The 19,284-nt window shown below is 39.4% G+C and overlaps 1 protein-coding gene across 3 annotated transcripts in view; it reads right to left on the reverse strand.

Moving 5' to 3' along the window:
* TAPT1 (transmembrane anterior posterior transformation 1) overlaps nucleotides 1–10,274 on the reverse strand; it is a 48,011-nt gene extending 37,737 nt beyond the window's left edge. For 2 of the 3 annotated variants that reach the window (XM_014893682.2, XM_088163163.1), the window contains exons 1-3: nucleotides 9,989–10,274; nucleotides 5,375–5,505; nucleotides 1,187–1,305 (exon numbers count right to left, since the gene is read on the reverse strand). In XM_014893682.2, coding sequence (XP_014749168.2) covers nucleotides 1,187–1,305; nucleotides 5,375–5,505; nucleotides 9,989–10,259 — 521 coding nt within the window. In that variant the 5' untranslated portion in view covers nucleotides 10,260–10,274. Of the gene's footprint in view, nucleotides 1–939; nucleotides 980–1,186; nucleotides 1,306–5,374; nucleotides 5,506–9,988 lie in introns of all 3 variants that reach the window. The other variant, XM_088163165.1, reaches the window with a different exon arrangement.
* Between the last annotated feature and the right edge of the window lie 9,010 nt (nucleotides 10,275–19,284).

Here is a 19,284-nt window from a genome sequence, read left to right on the forward strand (position 1 = left end):
GATATGTTGAACTCCATTACATTTACCTGAATTTAGTAATAGTGTCCATGTAGATATCTACAAATAGGCACATCATTTGCCTTGTCATCAGGCTAAAACCAAATAACTGTCATTTTTACACAGTTAAGACAACTCTCTTGACCTAATTAAGGCTGAGGTTCAGTTTAAAACTAATACCGCAATAAAACAGAAGAGACTGCCATCTAGTGCCGATGTTTAACATCACCAAATACAAACATTTCAATTTTAGACTATATTTTAAAACATTATTTTTTGCAACTAGACTAGCATTTGCTGTAATCAGAACATACATTTCTAAACTATGCATCTAGAAGACCTTCACAAACGAAACACAATACTGATAATGCAAATACAATTTACAAATACAATGATTTTAAAAAATTAAAAAAAAAATCAGTAACCATAAATCAAGTTTTGGAAAACTCAATAAAAGTCCAGAAGTCTTATTTATTCAAGCAAAAAAGATAACATCAATACAAGTGCTCCTTTTATTTTAGGCTACACTTAAGGCTTATAGAACCAGCTTTACAATGAAGTAGCAGACTTTATGAAGGAAATGAATTCTGTCCAATTTTTGATGCCTATGCCAGAAGGGCAAACTAAAAACGGTATGTATTAGCAACTTCCTAGTATTGATACGAACAGAAAATTAAGACATGAAGATCTAAAATTTCTTCATATTCTGATTGGTTTTCTTATACATGTTTCACTCCCTAGGATTCCTCAGAGAAAATAAAAGAACACATTTTATTCAGGGATCTTTTCAGCAAAGTTTTCCAAACAACTTCTGTTTTAATATCAAAGAGCCTAGCAAAAAGACATGAGCCAACTCTAAGAAATTTTTAAAAAATGTTCAAATAGATGTTAGATAAACGAACAAAACTATAAGGTAAGGTTCCATCTCTCTCCTTTACTAACCTGAATATGCCTAAATGGTCCTGTTATCAAACTGCTGTGTCTGAAGAAAGCAATGATGACAGTTAGTGACTGCTGGTAAAGCTTAAACGTCCTTCACGCACCTTTACTTTGGCTAATTTAGACTATTTTACAGTGGAAGAAGTCATTAGTAGTTCAAATGGCACTGAAAGGCCATAAAATGAAGCACACACATAAACAGTGAAATATTATTTAAGGGTATCAACACCTTTGTCTTGAATCAACTTACCGTAAGCCATAGCAAGGCAAAGTGATGAACCGGAACATTGCGAGAAAAACTCTCAAAGGAAGCAGGGTGAACACATACAGAAAAGCATCCAGGCACAAAAAGATTCCAAAAAACATCAACTAAATTACAAAAATAAAACAGAAGTATGTTAGCAGTTTATAAAATTTGTAATAAGTTCATAAAAAAAAAGTTATGAAAAATACATTTACATAAGACTAATTAACCAAATAAGCACAATATTCTCACTTGTTCAGTCAGCTGAACTGTAAAAAAAATTAACATGCTATGCATTTGAAGACTATTCAGCAAAAAATTCTGCACCACAAGGTCCAAGCAGTGAAGGCTTTTGCAGACTTTCACAGCTCACTGAACTTAGTCTTTATTTAATATATAAACTGCAGTTTAATATAACTGTAGCTCATTTTCCAATGGTGATTTTCCCGTAAGGTTATCAAAGTTCATGTTTTCACCTTAGGGAAAAAGCCCATAGAGCTGTGTGTAAATGTGTCCAGCCATTTTCTGCCTACCTCTTTTTTCAACATAATTTCCTCCCTCCAAAAAGTTTTCTATTACCTTGTAAATTTTCTGTTGCACAGCTAATTACAGCGGTGGCAGATCTCCTTCAAAGAATAACCATCGTTTTAATACAAAAATATAAAATACGAAGAGGTAAACTTCCAGTTGCTTCAGTGTACATTTTTTATCCTTAATTTACACAAACATTAAAGACATCATTGTGGCTACAAGTCAAGCAACTCTGTGATAATTAAACTAGACATTAACTCTACAATTCCAAAGCTCCTATATACCAGACTCTCCCCAGATGACACTCCTTTATCTGTCCTTTAAATGATTCTGTGTTCTATCTAAATGGGTCTAGAAATATGCTTTTATGCTTCTGCTGGACCATAGCTAGTATTCTTTCCTGCAAGGATAATCCCATAGAAACCAGCTTAACTGGCTACACAATTAAGACTAGCAACATCTAAGCAGACCTAGATATCCATGTCAGATATGCATCTACACGTGGAAGTTTTATGTACTGCTGACAGGAAAGGAAGATACGGGGGTGGGGGTGTAAACTAAAGTACAAGTAAATGACTTTTCTCTCACAATCCCTTTGTCTTTCAAAGTACCTTCTTTGTTAGCTTGTGCAATGGCCAGTTCCATGTGCAGTCAGAACTCTTACACCTTATACATCCTTGTAACTCCAAAAGCAATCCTACAGACTGCACTCCAGAACAATTGTCCACAAGCCACGGAAGACAACCGACTCAGGCACAGCAGCACTGCCATCATTCCTGAGTTTTTACTTTCCTCTGGAATACTATTTCAACCAATTCTACCGTGGTAGAATACTTCAATACCATCATGATGTTAAGGCCTCTTCCTTGATGTTTACTCATTCACCTCTAGTACCATTTTCAAATATTTCCAGCACTTTGAGTTATTATTCAACGTTATCAGGAGCAGTGGTTACATGAACCGTGGATAAATTTATGCACTGCCTTAATATGCCATTAAGCTATCTATTGATTTTAAAATAACTTTTAAACTAGGTGCTGAATATTCAAGCACTGAAGATGACTGGAACTGAACAGTTAGTATTTTCAAACCCCTTAAACAAAACAGAAAGATAGTCTGACATTTTCTTGTGTTCTTTGAGGACATCTTTATAATCCCAAAAACAACAGTACTTTTAGATTTAGACAGACGTGTTCTCCACCTGAGTGAAATGACAGTTTTTCACATTCTATAAGCTTGCATTAATGTTTGCAATTATTGTTTAATGTCTTCATTTTCCCAATGTTTTTACTGCATAGACTCGATGAAATATAATTGGTGCTGAACATTCGACTCCTTTCTGTAAACATTATTTTTGCTGCTCCATTCCAGATATTAAGGAACTAACAGCAAAGCCTACAGAGCTTTTCTCTCATCATAACTATAATTTAACAAAGGAGCACAAAGTTTAATTTTGAGATCAACTGAAAACTGTACTTTTAAGATGGCAGGAATAAAAGCCATCAGACCACCTTATTTAATATAAGTAACCTACTACAATGAAAAGCTCCCACTGAAACTGCACAAAATGCTTGAGTGGAAGTAGCACTTACATGACTTAAATTATCTAGCTTCTCTAAATAAAAAAGGGGTACTCAGAACAAGAACAAAAATACTACCCTTTGAACATTACACCCCTCTCTAAAACTATGGATGTTAAATAAGTGCCTATTAAGTAATATCCCTGAGATTAGACTTTGGTAAATATACTCCAATTTATTCCCCCTCTACCTGGTCTTAGTTCTCCTTCTTATTCTGTAATTATACTATTAGGTAGTAAACAAAATAAGCCATCAAGAAAATTCTTCTCTTCCTTTACTAGTGTCTCACATGCTTCATTTCAAATAAGCAGATTTTTGTATCACAATGGCAAGTCGTTTCTGCAACAGGTGATGATCTGCACACTATTTAGTTGATTTCTAGGTCTTCAATTTGATATAGTTAGCATGTATACTAACATGGACTAAGCCAATGCAAAGAACCAAAAAATTATTTCATAATCTCACTGTAAAAAGACAACTATAATTTAAAAAATATCTTTATTATTCAGTTTCATAATATTTCATATTCAAAGCACAGACTGAAGTTTGATTTACCATGCAAAACCCATCAATTGCACCACTTACAGGATTAATCTTATTTATAAAAAGACTGCTGGATATTACATGTTCTTACACACTGGAAGTTCTATTGAAAAGCTGTGGTGACAATCCTTCAGAATAATTTCTGTGCCTTGGAGACAGCATGTAATAATCTACATAATTAAAATGGAGATGATGTAGAAATGCTGCATTTTTCAACTGAGTCTCTACCATAAATGGAATATTCAATCATAAACTGGAATGGGTAAATACTGAGGATGTGAAGACACCATCCCTAGAGATGTTCAAAGCCTCCAATCCTGAACAACCTATTGTAGGTTACACACCTTTAAGCAAGGGCATGAACTACTCCACGGGTCCATCCCAATCTCATTCATTCTCTGGTTTTCTGCAGTAACTGACTGGGAATTTAGTTTGGTAAAGCCAGGTCTCATCATGGCTGAAGGATGAATTTAATTATACTGAAGGGGAACATGAGCACTACTGACCAAGGGAATCCTGCCCACCCTTCCTCCCTCCTCTTTCATCTTCAGTTATAAAGTTCCCTTTCTGTCCTTGTTTAGACTCTGGATTCTCAAAAACACTAGTTGAGCAAATCAGCTCACTATTCTAGTACAGAGCAAAGAAAGTGTAACATTCACTGCCAAACTATGAGCAGATTTAACTCCTGCAATGGTCCAACAAGCACCACAGCTCATGCAAAACAGGCAGTATGCAAAAAGTGGGAGACTGAAGTGGGAGGAAAAGCAAAACAAGCTTCTTCCTTCAGTCTAAATTAAAATGATTTAGCCCTATCATCCCTAGAGATTTTGGGAATCTTAGCAGTATTAATTCTAATGTTATCATTACACTGCAGCCTAGCCAAACCTTGATACCAGTGTTGCCTTACTCATCATTCCTGAGCATACTGCTCCTGCCTCCCAAATCAACATGGTTAAGCCAAAACAAAATTGGCTCACTGCAGGGCCAAAATTATATCTAAGCTGACATAAAGGAGGTGGCAAGACTCCCTCAGGAAGGGTCGCAACACTGGGACAGAGAGGGGAGATGTGGCAAGAAGCAAAATAAAAGACTAGAAATATTAAGTCAAAAACCTCAGAAAAATTTATCTGTCACCATATTTTTATAAGACTGAAACCTTCCAATCCTCAGAGAATTTTACCCTGGGAAAAAATCTTGGAAACAATTTTTTTTAATGTAAAACTACATTTTGCTGTAAAAAGTTTTCTTTTGCTTGATTGTTCCTTTAAGGATCAGTAACATCTTTATATTTTAATTAATTTGTCGTCATCTGCACTTGTTTGTCTCTGCTAATAACAAGAGTTGCCAGCAGCAACAAGCAAACAGGCAAAAAAGCCTCGAAACAAAAATGTTTAAGTTAGTAACATTGAAAAATAATCATTATAGAGGTTTACGCCTTGTTTTTGTAGCAAAAGTGTTTTAAAAATAAATAGTTCTTTAAAAAAAATTCTTTCAACAGATTTCATCTCTGAATTGAATCAAACATTAAAGCATACTTCACCTTTTCCAGTTCTTTTGGTATCCGCATGCACGTGTACACTCTCTCTCGCCGCTCTGTGTATTTTGCTTCATTGTGTTCAAGGAAATAACCTCTTGTTAGCTCAGCACTGATGAATCTCAGCAAGGAAAGATCTATTCAGAAACACACATAAGCAGAAGACATTTATGGCATGACCTCTAGAGGGTGAGAAGCTGCAATACTTTTGTTACTTATTACTTGCTACATGTTTCATTTATATGGCCTCTAGCCTGGAAGGTTTCTGCTGATGGTTAAATAACTTCCCATCGAAGAAGGGGGGAGATGCAAGTTCAGTGCTCTCCCATTCATTCCCTTGCTGCCTCCCAACAAACAAGCTACTTTTCCCATGCAATCAGACATCCCATTTCTACAAAACATCGCTCAAAGCCACTACACGCAATGCAACATGCTGAGTGAATCTAATCCTTAATGTATTATCAGTCCGCCTAAATTGACTAAACTATTTTCAACTTCTTAAAATCTATTTTCTCTCTCTGCAACATTAGCAACTTGTTCTTTATTTTAAAGAATAGCTTTCTGCAAAAGCAAAACATCCACAGATATGTGATCCCAAGCGATTCAGCGCACAAAAAATACAAACACACTGAACATTTGGTGATTAGGTCTTTCACAACCAAAAAGTAATCAAGCACGTACAGATCTCCTACTCTTTAATGGATGTGGGTAAATAACCTGAAGGTTGACTGGCCTGTGTTTAAGCAGTTCATATGGCTTCTAAAAAAGACTTTGCACAGAGTAGTCTTACAAAATTAATAACATATGAAATTATAATTATGAAATTCAGGCTGTCAGCACAAGAAGGCTGAACTTAGACCTCGTCAGTGAGTGTTGAAGCTTGACATTACTACCTCCTTGTAAAACTTCAGAAGTGACAGAACACTACAACGTCTCTGGTTATTGGCATTTAAAACCAGAAACTCTCAATGTTCACACAACACTCAGAAGACGAAAATCACTTAGCTATGCAAAGATGAAAAGCTACAGACACACACTACGATATAAGCACATGTTCACAAATAGTAAATTCAAATTTCCGCCAAAGTCTTAGGAATTAGAGGAGGTAGAAGTAACCTTGCATGGTAGAATGCTCCACATTTTTCAGGACAGGAAGAGGCTACAAATACATCGTTAGTAAAACAGTTTAGGTAACAGCTGTTAAGAGGGGAATGCAAGTATTGACACTCTGCATGAAGAATTCACCCAAAACTGTCTGAGGCAATGCCTTCTCAATATTCATCACATTGAAGATGAAGACTTTCACAGTAGCCAGAACATTAAGAAGAGTTTTAAAGCAAAGAAGGAATCAGCTCAAGCAGATGTATAAAAGAAGCAAAAGAGGGTGTGCTTACAGTCTGCATTACCTTGGGTGGGAGGTGTGATTAGAACTTGGGGGAATTACAGACACTTTGGAGTTTGTGGTGGTGCATTAATATTCGCTGTACGTCTGGTATTGTGATTTATCATGTTGCTGATACTGATCACAGCTATAAAACTCACTAACTACCTGATAATTATGTATTGCTAAGAAATCATGATTTCCTTTAAACTATGAGAACTGAACCATTTTCCCATGGATGACCTTGTCACTGGATAGTGATTTTGATGATCTGTGTATTATTGACCCACTTCTACTAAGTAGGCCAAACCCACTTGAGGTCTTAAAGGCCTTTAATTTAAAATAAACAAAACATGTTGCTTAATGGGTAGTAATAAACTAATATTTACGTAGAAAGTTTCAATCAAAGTTCATTAAGTGAAATCACTGCTCAGATCTCTCGTAAACTTGTTTTCTGGAGTCTTTGTAACACTATCACTCGTAACTTTTTTTGGTTATGCCAATTCTTCAATGTTTAAAAACTTGAAAGTAAAAAAAAGATACGTATAAGCATACCAAATAATTACTCTGTTAACTGCCCGGGTGTATTTTCTTCCACCTCAGTTAACCAACCTTCTCTAATTTAAAGATAAAGCAGCTTCAAACAAGAAGTTGCCTGCACAGTAAATACATGTATATGGGCAAGCACCATGGTGCATTTTATGAGTCCCTGCCAACTTCAGATATTCTAAGATTTTAGCTAATGGGCTATTTGTTTCCACCCCTTCTTACCTCACACAAAGTATTTTAGAGGCTATAGCTGAAAACCAAATGTTTTAAAGTTTTCAACGCCTTAGACTTTCATGCCCTAGATATTGAGGGATAATCAATCCTTGTGACTGAGGCTGATCAATACATAAGCTCCAGGGTGTGACTGCAAAATCATCTCTCCAGTGACAGGGCATCCCCAGTGACTGGAGCACGCAGTCACTCAGCCACCTCCCTTCTGAGCACTTACTGCCACCCAGCACCAGCCTCAGCTCTGTGCCAGCTGTGAAACAGATTAGTGGCTGACCCTGTAGGAAAAACACAGTAACCAAAAGAACAGCATGAGACACCAAGACAGAACAAAGTAATAAATCATTTGCAAAACAGCTTAATTCTGCTATCAAAGTATCAAGCAACATTTTCTTTTAAAAGTAAACTCTACCTCCTACTTTAAATTCCTTCCCTACTTCAAATTCCCCTCTTTTGCAGTCAGACAGTTTTAGACGGTGGCCCAAATTTAATATGTTCAGACAGCATACTCCTAATGCTTACAGTGTGTTCATTTATCTCCACACCTCAGTACAGGAAAGCATAAGCATCTTCAAAAAACACAAAAGGACACTAATTCCTTCCAGGTAAGAAGATAATGATTTAACTAAGTTATACTTCAAAGCATAGCTGCACAAAGGATAACCATTAACCAGAAAGGAAAGGAAAAGTTGTGGAAATGTGAAATGCAGTGCACTTCAGTAAGTTTCTATTATATAATCATAAATTTAATCCTAAATACAACAATTCCAGGCACTCACTTCACTCCTCTCAATCCTAAATACACACTTCTTCCATAAGCATGCCAATTAATCAATCAAGAAAATATATATTTAAAAAAGTATTTTCTTCTCCTCTAATCCACTTCTCTTTCCAGTACTCGTCCTGCTTCATCAATGTGAAGAAATCCCTACTTCTACTGTTTAACATATTGCTACCCTTAGATGAGTTAGAATTTTTAGTTGCTCAATCAAGAAGCCTGTTCTTATGTTTTCTCTCCATGAAGCATCAGAGAGCACCAAAGATTTTTAGCTATTTTAGAATTTCAAACCAATTGCCTGAACATAGTTAAGTACTCTCCACCACCTCCAGTAACAATCCCTTTTTATAAAGTTATTTGTTCAGTTGTTTTTCATGCACATTAGTATGTATCTTGAGCATTCTTTTTTTCACTTCAAAGCAATTAATACTACTACAATCAAGCCAAATCCTTTATAACTATGGAAATTATATCACTTTTACATTCTGTAGTGTTCATCAACACCACAGAACCGCAGTCAATGATGCTGCATGTCTGATGATACAACACATTAGAAAGAGACAATACCTATCAAACTCAGAAGGAAAGCATTCAATTGTTGACACATTATTAAAGTTACATCCTAATTCCCATTCTTTCTTTTTTATAACCTGTGTTATCACGTTCAAGCCAAGACTGAGAAAGCCTTGAAAGTTTAACAAGCACTTTCCAGATTTTCAGCAAACCAATCAATTAAGAATACAGTGCTAATATAGTTATTTATAACCTTATCAACATTAAATTAATCCTGACACTGTGACTGACAGTTTTTACAAAAACGGCAGGGTTATCTACAAAAATTTCTTGGTAGATACCTGAAATAACCACTTGAAGTATGAATGTAAATATAGCAGCATATTGATCGCAAAGGCCATGACATATTCCCCTTATTTTTCCTTATAAATCCTCAGTTGGTAAATTTCATTTACTTTAAATGACTTTTAATAATCTGCGTACAACTTTAAAGCTCTAATGGCATCGTTACTGCCAGCACCAGAGGCGAAGACCGCTGTAGTCACAGCTGTGAGCATGTAACAAGAACTGGTAAGACGATGAAACATTTCTAGCACTTCAGCAAGAAAGTTGAGCGAACCCGCAGCCTCCCGGCCCGCGAGGCTCGGGAAAAGCGGGGCCGCCTTCTGAGCGGCTCCTCTCCGCTCCAGTCACACACTGCAGGGCAGGAAGGGAGCCCGACAGCCAGAGTCCCACCTTCAGGGCACATCACACCTCCACGGACGGTGCCCGTGCTGCTCGCAAACCTCCTGAGCAGCACCAGCGGACAAACTGCGTGTCAGGGCACGGGGACCCGTCCGCCCGCGCTCCCCTTCCCCAGCAGACCGGGACGGAGAGCCGAGACACAGCCGGCCACGCCGACGGGCTCCCCCGCACCGACCGGGCCACTTCACGGACTAAGCCCACAGGGAAGGGGAGAGGGAAAGCTCCCTGCGGGCCGCCCGGCGTTCCCCGGGCCCGGCCGGTCCCGCCGCACTTTCTGAAGTCGCTCCCCCAAGCTCGCGGCGCTGCCAAGACCTGCCCGCCCCGGGCAACACCGCCACGGCCACCCTGGTTCCCTGTGGGGGCCACCCTATCCCGGGGCCCCCGCTGCCGCGAGGAGGAGGCCGCTCGCCCCGCCGCCGCCGCTCACCCGAGAAGCTCCGCTTCTTCTTCCTGCCCCGGTCGCTCTCGTAGAAGCCCAACGTCTCGGTTCGCTGCTGCGGGGACGGCTGCCCCGGGCCGGCGGCGGGCGGCCGCGGCTCGCTGCTCCCCCAGAGAGTTTTCGGCTCCCCGCGGCCGCCGTCCTGCCGCCCATCCCCACCGCTGCTCGGAGCGGCGGCGGCGGAGTCGGCAACGCCGGCCATGTTCGCCGCCCGCTGCGCGCCCGCCGCCCCCGCGCCGCGCGCCTGCCGGTGACTCATCACCGCGCGACAGCCGCGGGCCCGGCCGCGCGCCACTGCCCCGCGCGCGGGGGGCGGAGAGGGGTGGACCGGCGCGCCGCCATCTTGCCGCCGTTAACCCCTCAGGGGCTGGGCCCTCTCCCGGCGCTCCCGCTGCGCCGCCCCGAGGCTCCCCCCGCCTCCGAGGGCCCTGCAGCGGAAGGCACTGGGTTTGCGTAGGGGACACCCAGCGGGCTCTCCGCTGTTTTTCACAAAACGCGTGTGCCGCTCATAGTTTCACGCCCCCCTCCACTCCCCACGGACCGTCGGCAGCAGCTCAAAGTAGTTGCTAACAAGGTGATTAAACCTTGAGCCACGCAAATAAAGACCTTGTTCAAAAATGGAAAGCGAGTGGTGAATTATTAACTTTAAAGCCAACAGGGCTTCAATGAACTGGAGAGCACGAGTCGGCCTGGGCCGGGCGCTTGAGGTCACGGCCCCGCGCTGCCCCGGCCGGGGCTGCCCAGCCGAGCCTGCCCCGCCCGGCCCGCACGGAGCGCCCGCAAAGATCAGCGAGCCCCACCAGCCGAAAAACAGGGCCTGGAATCGCGTGGCTCCTGAAGTGCTGGAAATGCCATTCGTGCCTGGCAGCGTGGTACTGGCGGTGATGAGGCTTGCTGGAGACTATACTAATGAAAAATTATTGTTCCTGCCACAGACTTCTTGTAATTTATACACAAACGTGAGTATAAGAAGCGGGCAGCTCAAGGTAACAGTGAAGCACTTGTTTGCAGAGGCATTCACGTGGGCACGAGGACAAAATACCTGGCCTGAATTTCAAGTACAAGATCTCCTTCACGTTCGGTTCTCGTGTTCTTATCATGCATTCACAGGCCAGCTTCAGTCAGCTTAATATTTAGCCATTCACCCTGGGAAAACAAAGAATGCTTTATTCTTTCTTTGGAAGGCCATAGAAGTCTTCTTCTATAACTCTAAGTTAATTGTTCAGTTGTCTCAAAGAGCGTTTTGGGCTTTGGATAGACTGGATGGGCCCATTTCCATTACCATTAGTAGTTCTAAATGCCCCAAATCTGGCATTTGAAGCCAAATCTTGTATTTTCAATCAAAATGTTGTATCCAATCCAATTTTATATTCAATCCAATTTTTGTATCCAAATCCTGTGTTTTCAGGCAGTGAAGTGCATTTTGCAGACAGTGATACTGTGTAGTAAGAGTATCATAGAGGGAGCTGTGATAGCTACTATACTACACATTGTCATTATTACTCCAGACATTATCAGTCTGGAGTTTCATCTTCTCTCTTTAGATGTAAAAAGCAGTTGGAAAAATAGGATGCAGAACAAAAGCTCCAAAAAGGACTGAAAAATTCTCTCAGCTGAAGGGCTTGGGCAGTCTATGCAAAGTTACATGACACCCTGAGAGAGGTTCTGCTTCTCTCCTTCCAACTGCATAAAAATTTTATCCAACCATAAGATGGATTGCATGATATTTAAGGACAACAATTTGTCACAATCTTGTTATCACTCTCACCGAAAAGAAGGTGCTTACTGCATCAAGCATCATCTAACATCTTATTCAGGCCCACTGAGAAGCTATCTAATGAGTTGCTGGCACCAGTTGTGACAGCACATACATTTTTGTCTTCAGGGGTTGACCCAAGACAACCTTGCTTAATTTACAATATCTTCAGTTTTCTGCTTGAAGTAATTCAGCTGAAGGCGTGATAATATTATCACTGCAATATAGTTCAGCTAAGAATTCACTCTACTTTTGACACTTCAAAAGCACATTGAGCAGATATCTTTGACCCATGGAGTCCCTCTGCATTTCTTTTCTGTATTTACATACAGTTTCTAAACATCATTTGCTGGATTATTAGTATGTTATTTTTCACATGCAAATACGTGTATTCCAAATATTACATGTGATATTTTGGCACAGTGGCCACTTCTGGAAGGTCAACCCAACTGCAGCAAAATACCGTGGTTAGGTATTTGAAGCCTTGAACTAGCCAAAACAGAGGAGAAAAGTTGCTTGGTGAGAAACGTTAGCAGTGTTCATATAGGAAGTAGTGGTTCATTATGATATCTGCTGTTGGGAGTTATCAAGAACCATCTGCTGTTTGGGCAGAAAAAACTGAATTTTTTTGCCTTCAATAGCTCATCTGCTTTGAGGCATGCTATGGAGTTACTCTGCAGCAGGTCAGAATCTGCTTTATGGTTTCATAACTGTTCACGAATCTTTTTCCTGAAACGCTTTTCTTAGAAAAAGACACAGCCCTGTCAATGTTCCTACAGCTGCAGTTCCACCTTTTTCTCCAGGAGATAATTAGTAGGTGGGGAGGAGAGGGAGGATTGTTTCAAAACAATGACTGTCTCCCGGGAGAAAAACCCAGTTCCATTCATAGAACAGCAAGAAAACACTAGGATAGTGAATATAGACTGAGAAGTAAGGGCTACGTAAATTTTATTAGGAATGTCAGCTATTTTGATCTCTGGGGCTTCCTTTACACAAGTTAATTAATTTTTTACCTTAAATTTCCATACATATAGTAGACTAACGTTTAAACTACTCAAAAAGTATCTTATACATAATCATCACAGAAGGATTTTTACTAATTTGATATCAGAAAAGTTTTTCTGGCACTGTTAAGTATTAAAACTTTTATAGTGTATCAAGTGCTGTAATCCCTGAGTACTCATTGCTGCGAATACTCTCTCTCCTAGTGAGGAGAGTTCTTGTACTCTGAAGAACATTTTACATGGTTTAAATCTCTTTTTTTGTAGTGGGTTTTTTTGCCCCCACAAGACTCCACAAAAGGTCACTAAGAAGAAGACTCAGAAAATGCATCATAATTTTTTTTGTTAGTGCTTTTTGCTGGCAAAACTTTGTTGTCTTTTCAGACCTTGCCATCTATGTCATTCACCCCCACCAATTCAGACAGGCCTCTTAAGAGAGATGCTATATCAGTGATGTGTGTTAAAAAGAAATAAATTAAGATCTTTTTAGGTAGTAAGAGAAACATGGAAAAAAGATCTATCATTAAAATTATATTTCATATGAAAAGTAAATTGTGTACATAGGTGAGGAAATGTGGAAGAAGTCTAGAGAAATTCAGTGTACTGCCCCAAGCAAACTTAGGTGAAGCACAAATACATTAAGTAACAATAAAGAAGAGGCAGGTGTTAAAATGATGACAATAACAATGCAATGTGAAACAGTTACAAGTTACAGCAATACTCAGAACTATGTGAAAACATCTGGTTTCTTTCCATTGTAAGCTTTTGGCTAGTGGGGCTCAAACTTCTTTAGACTTTGCAATATCATTCAAAACAGACTAGATACTAAAAATGTATGGTTTAATTATTTAATTTCTTGAGTCTCCTGCAAGAATTATCTTGAACTATGATCTTGAATGCGATTTTCAATAACTTTTCATTTTTAAAAGTGTCATTGGTGTGTACACTTTTTGTGAAGAGGCAAGTTAACAAAATTAATGGTGAATTCAAAGTACAATAATGCTGATTTATTTTCACAATAAAATATTTTTTACTCCTTTTGTAATATAAACAATGTATTTTGTGTTGGGTTCGTGACTTTTAGTTCATCAATCCACTTATTATGTGAGTGCATATTCATTCTTCTACTAAAGGCAATGCATCTCTTAGCAACAACTGATATTAACAAACTTAGTTCTAAATCTTTCAGAATTGCAGCTGTCATATATTTGCAAGGTATGAAAGTATTGGGTGAAAATATAATCTAATTCTGTCTCAGTCAGTTGTGTTTGGTAGCTGAAGTTAAAAATATCTGTTTACGCCCACAGAGGAAAAATCCCGTAAAGACTTTTTCTTCCACTTTTTGTTCAGCATCTATGCAGCACATTAATTTTGCATGGGATAATCTTCATATATGAAAAATAATTAGTATAAGAAATTTTCATATGCTGTTTCACTTTTTAAAAATATCTCAATAGAAAATAACAATGCTAGATTTTTCCCGTGTTGTAAGCTAAAGATTAGGTTGACTCCTAGGTAAGCTAAGGGTATTACTCAACATCAGCATGTCCTTGGATAATGAAAGAACAAATCATGTTATGCAATACTACAGTACCTGAAAGTCGAGTTTGACTTCTCACTAGTACATTTCCATTGTTTGTTTGCTTTGGATACCTCATTATATAGCACAGGAGCTACTGCACAGTTAAAAATCAATGGTGCTTTCCAGTGACACCATGATTGTCCACACCTTCCATCTTTGACATTTTTTTGAGAAATAGTTCTTTTGAGATACTTCCATACGGCATTTTAGCCTGGGACCATTGTTCAAGCAGGACTGAAGGGAAGAGGTACAGAAAGTTAGTTCAGTATTACAGGTTTTTAAATGTGTACTCACATTATCTCAAAAATAAAATTGATAATATTATTTGATTTTTAAGACTTCTAAGAGTTTCCCAGTGTAATAGTTTTTATATTTCTTTCCCTTTCAAATTTCATGATTATTTTTTTTTATCAAGGCAGTACTTTTTCTGTGACCATCAGTGACAGTGTTTTCCAGCCCATGACCTGATCTCCATTTCTCAGTGCCAAGATTTCTTCAGGTTTTATATCTTGTTTAAAATGCCACAACTAAAACTGCTGTCTCTGTTGGAGTACAGATATCAGAACCTCTGACAGCTTTTATGTAAGAAAAGCAACAAAGTGTCTTTTCAACATCAGCATCACTGAACTCTGTGATGGGGAATTTTGCCGTGGAGTTCAAAGTAAAGTAAAGTTTGAAAGTAGAGTAGTACCAAGATTCCTAAGTCTCTTCAATTCCAAGTTACTTTTATCACAACCTTCACTCTGAGATGCTGGAAAAAAGGTTTTGTAATCTCTTTTCTTTTTCTCACACTATGTGCCTGTAGCTGCATAACATTCAAAGATGGCTCTATACATGACAAGATAGTTTTAAGTGTTATAAAATAAAAGTGCAGCTGCCTTTGACTCCATCCTCAGCTGCTTCCTCAGGAAAGCTAAGCCAGACATGAAGTGTGAGAGGACTAGGTGGGAGGAAATCGATGGAGAAAATGCAGATGGAAAAATGCTTATAAAGAGCTCCAAAAGTTAAGAATTGAGAAAGGAGAGCACCTGGCAAATAGGGTCGCAGCACCTAAACATGAGTTTCCCGGACCTAAAAATGAAACTTCCAGTATCCTACAGAAATTGGTTGGTGTTTTGTATAGGTGTCAGAAAATAAGTTACCTCTAAAAATGTGTTTCCTAATGTATAAGTTTCAGTCTATGGTTTCTTCATATCTTTCAGGTCCAGGGAGCAGAGGTGAAATCCCAAATCTAGAGTGACTGGGGTTTTATGACTGAATTTGCAATATGAGTTTTCAGTCATGCCAAGCCCAAAGTGGAGATGGAAATTTCTGTTATAAGAATCGTTAGCGATTAGGTTTGCTGTAAATTGATTTTAATAAGTTGAAGATCTCAATTCAGCAAGAGCATTTCTATTATGATAATATCAGAAGATATATAGATATAGAAATGTATATATTTATAGGTATACACATACACATGCTTTGTGCCTAAAATTAGGTTTTGAGATCTCTAGCTCTTAAGTCTCTTGCTTCTGGGAAACGTCTCTACTCAGAAGAGAATTCAAATGTGTTAGATTTGAATATAAGGGTTTTTTCTGACTTTAGGCAGTAAAAATCATGGAATCACAAAATAGGTAAGACTAGGAGGGACCACAGTGGGTCATTTGGTCCAACCTCCCTGCTCCAGCAGGTCCATCCCAGAGCACATGGCACAGGATTGCATCCAGACACTTTTTGAATATCTCCAGTGCGGGAGACTCCACAACCTCTCTGGATAACCTGTTCCAGTGCAAGGTCATCTGCACAGTAAAGAAATTCTTCTTCATGTTCAGGTGGAACTTTTGTGCATCAGTTGCTGCCTATTTCCCCTTTTCCCATTGCTTGGCAGCCCTGAGCAGAGCCTGGCTCCATCCTCCTGGCACCCTCCCTTCAGATACTGACAGACATCGATGAAGTCTCCTCTGTTTTCTCTTCTCGAGGCTGAGCAGGCCCAGCTCCCTCAGCCTTTTCTCATAAGACAGATGCTCATGTCCTTTCATCATCTTCATTGCACACTGCTGGACATGCTCCATGAGCTCCGTGTCTCTCTTGTACTGAGGAGCCCAGAACTGGACACAGCTGTCCAGATGTGGCCTCAGTAGAGCTGAGTAGAGAGACAGGATCTCATCCCTTGACCTGCTGGCAATGTTCTCCATAATGCACCCCAGGGTACCATTGGCCCTCTTGGCCACAAGGGCACTGCTGGCTCAGGGACAGCTTGGTGTCCACCAGGACATCCAGGTCTTTTTCCACAGAGCTGCTTCCCAGCAGGTCAGCTCCCAGCCTACGCTGGTGCTCAGATTTATTATTTTCCAGATTAAGGACCTGAACCTGCCTTTGTTGAATTCAGATGGTTCCTTTCTGCCCATCTCTCCAACCTGCCCAGGTCCTTCTGAAGAGCTGCACAGCTCTCAGGGGGATCAGCCCAAAGCTCCTCCCAGCGTTGTGTTGTCAGTGGCTTGCTGAGGAGGCATCTGAATCTTCATCCCAGTCACTGATGAAGAAGTTAAACAATCCTAAAACCAATATCAAACCTTGGGGAGCACCACGAGTGGCAAGCCTCCAACTAGACCCTGTGTCATTGATTACAAACTTCAGGGATCTGCTGTTCAGCCAGTTCTCAATTCACCTCACTGTCCTCTCATCCAGTCCACAATTCCTGAGTTTGCCTCTGAGGGGGTTGTGGGAGACAGTGCTGAAAGCCTTGATGAAGTCAGAGTAGACAATATTCACTGCTCTCCCCTTATTCCTGCAGGCAGTTGTTTCCCCATAAAATGTAATCTGGTTGACCAAGCACAATTTACCTTCAATGAATCCATGCTGACTACTACTGATCACCTTGTCATCCATGCAAATAGAGATGGCCTCCAGAATGAGTCATTCCATTACCTTTCCGGGGAGAGATGACTGGACAGTAGTTCCTTGGGTCATCTTTTTTGTAGACCAGGGTGACATTTGCTTTCTTGCAATCCTCAGTCACCTCTCCTGATCTCCATGACCTTTCAAAGATGATCATGAGTGGCCTCACTATAGTGTCTGCCAGCTCTCAGCACTCACAGAAGCATCTTACCGGGGCCCGTGTGTTCTTCAAAAATGTTGCACCTTCTGTAGGACTAACTGAATCAATTAGGAGTTCTGGTACACTAACCTTAGATTTCTATTTGTGAAAAAATCATGGTTAATTTTGTAATTATACTTGCACATGAAAACCATGGAACTATAGCATGCATGGTAAAGGAAATGTATTGCTTATAAATGTAGGACTAACAGCTTTGAGACCAAATCTTCTGTCATTGTAAGTCAAAATAAAGTCATGACCTTCACTGATCTTCATGAGGTTGGGACTGGTTTTGAAATATTTAAAGTTTGAAAGAATAAATGTTTTATTGTTCAATTGTTATTTATTATATAAAGAATGCTAGAATAAGTAGACTTAATCCACTGTACGCAATATAATGAGGATGAGAAACTTTGTACAGAACTGCTCTTCATGAACACACATATTGTTTACATATATAAAGACACACAAATGTTTATTTACATATATATGGCAACAAAATACTGAAATCAAGGTCACCTTTAGGAACTGAAATCAAGGTCAATTTTAAATATTTTTTTTAACATAAAAGATGTTCTAGAATCAGCCTTTCTCTTTCAGAAAGGGGTTCAGTGCTGTGTTTTTAAAATTGCTTTATTTATTGGTATTGTTATTAACTCTTACAATTCAGTTATCAAATGTGAGAACAGAATTTGGATCAAATTCAACTCTGAATTAATTTCAGTAATACCAATATAGTCTGTATGATCTTTTATTTGTTGGTGTTCATGTGTAGAGTTTTGATACATTTACGAACTATGTCTATCAATATATCAAATTGGGTCTATCAACAGCATAATTAGAGCATCAAGGGAGTTATTTTTATGTGCCAAAGACCCTCTGTAGTCATTTGATGAGATAAGGATACATCACCAACTGGAACTCAAAATCTCCTGTCCTTTTTTTTGCTCAAGTTTTATATTTTAAGCAGGCAATTTTAATTTGGCAAGTTCTGTACAAGTCCAATTATCATTTGGAACTGTAGGAGTATTGCTCTACCTTGATGAGTAACAAGATCCACTGGAATGTATTGGGATTGCTCTTTCAGCCCTGACAGATCATAAAGAAAGGCACTTGACACTGAAAATGCTTGGTATTCCTGCACAGTAACCTACCTGCCCTATATTTGAATCAACTAGCACAACAATAAATAAATGTGTTTTTCCTTTCAATTTCCAAATTATAATTGTTGTGAGGTTCTGCAATTGTCGACAATTTATATGCCCCAGAGTCACATTTTGAGTTGACAGAACTTGTGGAGAGACATCAAGAGTAAAACTTGAAATTCTGTTTGTCAGTTGCCGAGTTCACATTTGGAATACCAGAACATATGTATTGGGGAAATCATCAAAGGTTAAAAAATCTAGCAATTTAATTGAAACAAAATGAAATATATTCATTTTTGGAACATGAGATCACATTTTCAAATGCAGGGAGATGACTAAGAAAAAGTCATGCAAGTGGTGTATCTAAACACTATTACATTTAAACTACTGACAACATTCGAGTTAGCAGGATTTACTGGGAAGTACCAGATTAACTTCTATCTCAGCTTTATGAATATATGCTTCTTTACATTCTAATGGCTTGTTCTGGACTAAAAAGCTTGCACCAATATGCAGTGACATTCATCTTCCTTTAGAGCACCTGCACACAGAGGTGCATGTCCACCTGACCAAGTAACCGACATCCCATGGAGTTGTTGATGAAAACAAGCCTAGACAAGCAATTATCCAACCAGCTTGCACAAAGATGACTCCCATGTATATGGATATTTTTGTGGGCATTAGTCAGTTGCTTGGTTATGATAACTTGATCCAAAGTCTG

The sequence above is a fragment of the Sturnus vulgaris genome, chromosome 4 (genome assembly GCF_052056855.1).
Source record: "Sturnus vulgaris isolate bStuVul1 chromosome 4, bStuVul1.hap1, whole genome shotgun sequence".
Lineage (NCBI taxonomy): Eukaryota > Metazoa > Chordata > Aves > Passeriformes > Sturnidae > Sturnus > Sturnus vulgaris.